Here is a 6,390-nt window from a genome sequence, read left to right as displayed (position 1 = left end):
TTTAGGCCCCGCTAAATATAAATTTAAAACAGTACCCCCCCTCTTGGTAGCTGATTCTGACGTGTTGCGACCTAACGACACCGCACAAATAAAACCGTCCGTTTTGGCCATATCAGCTTATCTCAAATCCAAGGATTACTACTTGTGGGGAAAAAAAATTCATCTGATCTTGATGTCTGAAAAAAAAAATTCAAAAAAAAAAAAAAAAAATTACTTCCCACATTTCCCCCCAAAATAGTGGTTCTCTCTTGATTATATATATATATATATATATATATATATATATATATATATATATATATATATATATATATATATATATATATATATATATTTGTAAATATTTAGCCCAACACCATTATGCAATGCTAGATAGCAAAATAAAGTTAAACTGGGCTCATCTCAAGATGATTTATTCCACTACCATACCAAAAATAAATATTTAGCCCAACACCATTTGCAATGGTAGATAGCAAAATAAACCCAAATGGAAAATAAGAACTGTTTGTTCATTATTATACACATCAAAGTATTTTGTTATCATTCAGTATATAGAAATGATCATACACTCACTTAACCAACATATAAAAAAACATAACCAAAACAAATAACTCAAACAATTAAAAAAAGCAAAACACTTGACAAACAATTAAAAAAAAATCACACAAATCTGTTAAATGGTCTCCTTCCAAATGCAGCAGGCATAGAAGTAGTTGAATCAATACTCCTATCTCCAATAGACTTTGGAGACTTATGTTTTTGCATCACAGTAGGAGCTGGTGACGTCACTAACTCTTTACTTGAAGATTTTTTGTTCCACTTAAACGACGACCCAATATTCTGCGTTAAAGGGAATGAAAATCTCCGTTTTGTTGATGTCTCGCTAGCTTCAGTACTGCTAGAAACACGGTCTTTAGGATTACTAGTTGGTCGAACTTTAGCTTTAGCCGATACCGTAGGACTCATATAGTTTGGAACCGAAAAAGGTGGACAGCTCATTAAACTATCGTCGTCTTTCATTGGGTAAGGGGAAGGGGTTGCACTACCTTTTGACTTGTGATATTTCATTAGGTTCGGGGTTGTGGAAGGTGGGGTCCGCGTTGGAGTGAGAAAAGGTCGAGTTTTAGTTGGAACGGTTGACTTTGATGACTTTGGTGTTGGTGTGTCAAGATTTTCGAAGGTGAAATCGGTTTGTCTTAACGTGCTTGATTGAGGACGTGGGCTTGTTTTGCGTTCGTGGTTTGGGCGTGGTGGTGTGGGTGTGAATATGGGCGGGTTTGTTGGTTCGTTTGAAGGTAGTTGTCGTTCTAACCAGTTCCACCACCATGGATATCCACCGGATCGGATGTCAGCCAAAGTGTTTTGGGCCGATTTTGGTGTTGCTTTCCATAACTTAAACAATTAAAACCGGGTTAAACTTTGTATTTTTTTTTTTAAAACAAAAACGAAGACTATGAGATGATAGTTTAACGAGTACCTGGTGGGAGTATGCGTAGGCCATGGCCCGTTCTCTTTTGATCACGGCTTCCATTTTACTTCGTAGCCTAGCTTCTCGTTCTTCTTTTGTTATCAAGCTATCGTCCCAGTGTTCATCGCCCATCTCACTCTGCATTAATTCCATTTTCAAATTTATTAAACAATCATCATTTCAAAATATCACTTCTCTAAAACTAGGTATCAGGAGGTGGTGAAATGGGCGGGTTGGGTATTAGGTACAAGTCCAAGCAGGTCGCCTAAGATTGCCAGATTTTTTTAATCCACTTATTATTAATAGATAAAAAAAAAAAAAAAAAAGTTAAAAATAAAAAAAAACTTACTAGGTTATTGAAGTTCCATTTGCCAAGTGAATTATCCCCGTCTTTATCGTTTTTGTTCGTTTGGCGTTCAGGTTGCAGGTTTTCTAGCATTTGTATTCTTCTTGACTGAATCTGAGTTTGAACTCTGACCAAAAGTTGCATCTGTTTCATGGCGTTTGCAGTTTGTCGCTTCACGTTTTGGCCTCTTACTACTCCTTGCAGCCTCACAAGACCCCTCAAAGCTCGAAAACTCCTTCGTGCCTTTACAAAATACACAACTAATTACAAAAAGTGACTGCATTTAATTCAGCAACCATTGTATGATTAATTGATTATAATGACTTGAATTCGCAATAATCAGTTTTACATGAATTGAAAGATCAATTAGAATTGGAAGATCAATTAGTCAGATTTTACTAACGACAATTCATAAGATTGTCGTTAACATACATAAAACATGATAGTATATGTAATCTTTATGTAATAGTCAATATTGTAAAAAAAAAATTAGAACGGTAATTTTGACATCGAATCCTCTCAGTCAATATTGTAAAATAGTATATGTAATATTTACGTAATAGTCAATAAAGTAAAATATATGTTAAATATTACATTTACATTTTATATATACTATCAACACACTCGTACAATTAGGTAATCGCCACCATAAAATTAATAACTAACTACTAAGGGCTGATGTTGGTAAAATCCATATTTTACTAACCAACTACAAGTGCTTTAATGCCAGCCCGCCCTAAGGGCTGTTGTTAGTAAAATCCATATTTTTCCACACATATGTAGATCAAAACACCCTCTTAAATACTTTCCGATCCGCTTTTCAGAAGAAATAAGTATTTGAAAATAAGTACATTGATATCTGTTCAATTTTTAAGCAGATAACCTCAGAACTAAATAATAATAATAATCAGTTTTAAACCATATAATAATAATAATAATCGTACAACTCAAATAACTTATTACCTTTCATGTAACCTAATTGTCAACAGACTTTTATTCCATTTCCTAACAGGTCCCTCCTTTTATCACAAAAACAACATTTTTGGTCATTTAACTGTCACTTTCATATATACTCGATATCGTCAAACACTTAAACAGCATATGATATGATTAAAGCAACTTCAAGCAACTAACAGTAAAAAACACATCCAACATCCAACATACTATATCTCCTACAACTAACATATTAAACACATAAATTTAATCTGATTGTTGAATATCACATAATCACTTTCAAAACACGCATCATAAACAACAAAATCTTACCATATAACCTCTATACGCCGCCTGAATAATGGTGGCCGAAAAGTGATGATGCCGTACAGTTGGCTCTGGTCTATAACTGATCTCTCTACGCCTTTGAACAACTCTAGGGGGCGAACTCCTAGGGGAAATTGCCCCCCTAGGAGAATCGACCCGTTTAGAAGTGACTCTTGGTGAAGCGGGTCGACTTGAATATAAAGGTTGTTGAATTGTTGATGTTGTTGCTTGTTGCTCAACAGGTGTAGGATTACCAATAAATAACAACTGTTGATCAACTTCGCCCAATATTTTTTCGATACTACTTGGCTCTCGAAATAAAGGAATATTGAATGATCTACTTTCTCCATGTTTTAATTTTGTGCGACTTTTCTTTTCGTGTGTATTTTTCTTTTCTATTTCCTGTTTTCGAACCATACCATGATCAAGAAAACGTGAAAATGAATCAAAGTCATAACGGAGGAATTTATTATAAATCTTGTTATACCCACAAGTAAGCTGATGTGTTTACTTACATATGGTAGTTTGTCTTTGGAGTTGGATGTAAAAACCTTCTTGATTGCTGAAAACCAACTCCCTTTTCTCCCCATGTGTTCCCAGCATTACTATTTTACCCTGTAAATAAACAGATCAACACATAGAACAATACTACAATTACAATAATAAATCAAATAAAAGATTTCTTTTATGGGTCAATTTTAGAAGAAATCAACATAGGTGACATGAAGGCTGATTGCTATATGATCACTCAAAATTCTCTATAAAAAAAATAGCATGATATCCTCCATATATGATCATATTCAACATAAAAACGGTAGAAAACGGCCGCATATTATCCTGATAGACCGCGTACATCTTAGTAAAATATGAATAGCGAATACCTTGTTGGTTTTGGAAACATAACAAAAACAGAGATCTGTATGTTGGAAAATTTTAAAATCTGAAAATAAATCTGGCATCTAGATCCATATTTACTACAAAATGATCACTAATTAGTTTCAAGTAAGCTAGTAACAGGAAAAGAAAGCACAAGCATGCAACACATATGTATGCTGGAATAATCAAAATTATGTAGCATCTGTTGAAATAAAAGATATCAAATTTACATAAACAAATTAAGATCAGTAATAATAAATATTTAAATAATGAATAATAATAATAAAGTAAATTAAATTAAATTACAGTATGAAAAGAAAAAGAATTAAAAGAAGGAAATGCATGTAATTAGTTCTATAATCAATAAACATAACTTATATGAGAAAAACATATAATTAAGAGCAAAATCTTACCTTAACTAATAAAAGATTCCCATAAGATTTCTAGAAAAACTTTTAAAAAAGCTGCTTGAAAGTTGATCAAATTCTACACAAAACACAATATCCTCATAACAACAGTAACTTTCTTTACATACATACACACTAAGTGTGTATGTATGATGTATGTATATGTGTGAGAGAAACACAGAGAAAGAGTTAATGGTAGAAAAATTATGAAATTTTGAAATGGGTTGGTTTCAAAGAAGATTTATTATTAATATGAATAAGAATAACAATTTTCACAACTTTCTTTTTTCATCTTTATTGTCCCCCCACCACCTTTCACCTTTTTATGCCTTTAGAATTATACCATTAATTAACGATTATCTAATATAAAATAAAATCTTGATAATCTTACGGTAAGTTTCAAATTTAGTTTTATTAGCAACACATCTTACAATCTTACATCTTACATCTTACAATCTTACAATGATATATATAGTAAAAGTTGAAAAGGATCATAATTCAGTTAAATTGTGCATATCTGAGACACTTTAAATGAAAAAATCTTTCGTTGTTTATTCGATTATTATATATATAAAAAAAAGGTTAAAGGAATATATTTAGTTTTAAAGACTATAATATGAAATAAATGATTGAAAAATGAAATGTTTATAATTATAGTTTATAGATAAGATATTGGCCGCTTACCCACTTGATTTGTGAACCAACCTGCCTTGCTGCCAACTTCAACAAACTTAACTTAAATGGGAAGACTATTATTTACTTATCTAAGATTTTAAAATTAATTAAATAAATTGCTTATCATGATCATTATTCATTATCACTAACAATAATAATTAATAATAATACCCATCAAAATGATCCGTCTAGATTCCTTTTTCTTTTTCGGCTGGTCCCTGTTGATTTTGCTGGCGTGTGTGACGGGCATATGCTAATTCGTACAGATAAACACTTCTCGTCCCGTAGTAACAGGTGACATCTTTACACTATGTGTGCGCTTTTGGAGAATTTAAAATTCTTAATTTCATAAAATCCTATATTAGGTCGGAGGATTTCAAGTGTCTCTGAACTTTGAAATCTAGTCATGAAGAAGGAATTTCTAAATCCTTCACTAATAGTGAAGGATTTGAAAATTTATGTTCTCATCATTTATGTTATACGTTTTACGATTTATTTTAATTTTCATGGCGTCTCAATGTTATTTTTATTTTTATTTTTTTTTACTAAAAAAAAAAAACTTTTTACTCACTGGCCGGAGGTCCACTCGGAAGCAATCTCTTTATTCGTCGAATAGAGAGAGGGATGACTTTCTCTACTTTCTGGGTAGAGAAAGGACTTGTTTCTATTCTCGGATCGGGGAAGGATTGTCTACATCTCACCTCCCCCATACACCACTCATTGTGGTATTGGGTTTTGTTGTTGTTGTTGTTGTTGTTGTTGTTGTTGTTTTACGATTTATGTTTTATGCATTACGATTTACGTTATACGTTTACGTTTTACAATTTACGTTTACGTTTACGTTTAGTTTTTACATTTACGTTTACATTTTACATATTGCGTTTACGTTTATGTTTTATATTTTTAATTTTACGTGTTATGTCTTACGTTTTACGTTTGCCTTTAAGTTTTACTTAACGTTTATTTTTTACGTTTACATTTGCATTTTACGTTTGCATTTTACGTTTACATTTACATTTACATTTACGTTTTACATTTTGCGTTTACTTTTACTTAACGTTTACGTTTTACTTAACGTTTACATTTTACCTTTACGTTTAACGTTTTGCGTTTACCTCTATGTACGTCTTCACGTTTACGTTTTACTTTTACATTTATTTATTACGTTTTGATTTAACGTTTTATGTTTACGTTTTACTTAATGTTTACGTTTTTCGTTTTTCGTTTACGTTTTACGCTAACGTTTTATCTCACATTTATATTCACGTTTTAGTTCACGTTTACGTTTTTGGTTTACGTTATTCGTTTTCAAATCCCGAACCAAACAAGCAAGATTTGAAATCCCATGAAATTTTAAA

General features: G+C 31.8%; 1 protein-coding gene across 1 annotated transcript; it reads right to left on the bottom strand.

Moving 5' to 3' along the window:
• Positions 1-490: 490 nt before the first annotated feature.
• Positions 491-4,586, bottom strand: LOC139876646 (protein IQ-DOMAIN 13-like). Its single transcript, XM_071864001.1, has 6 exons — positions 4,364-4,586; positions 3,590-3,689; positions 3,081-3,476; positions 1,818-2,057; positions 1,478-1,606; positions 491-1,392 (listed from the first exon to the last, which is right to left on the bottom strand). The coding sequence occupies exons 2-6, from the start codon at positions 3,662-3,664 to the stop codon at positions 661-663; spliced, it is 1,572 nt and encodes a 523-aa protein (XP_071720102.1). The 5' UTR covers positions 3,665-3,689; positions 4,364-4,586; the 3' UTR covers positions 491-660.
• Between the last annotated feature and the right edge of the window lie 1,804 nt (positions 4,587-6,390).

This window comes from Rutidosis leptorrhynchoides, chromosome 11 (genome assembly GCF_046630445.1).
Source record: "Rutidosis leptorrhynchoides isolate AG116_Rl617_1_P2 chromosome 11, CSIRO_AGI_Rlap_v1, whole genome shotgun sequence".
Classification (NCBI taxonomy): Eukaryota; Viridiplantae; Streptophyta; class Magnoliopsida; order Asterales; family Asteraceae; genus Rutidosis; species Rutidosis leptorrhynchoides.
The sequence above is the reverse complement of the archived record's forward strand: the minus strand, read 5'-3'. Positions and strand labels throughout refer to the sequence as shown.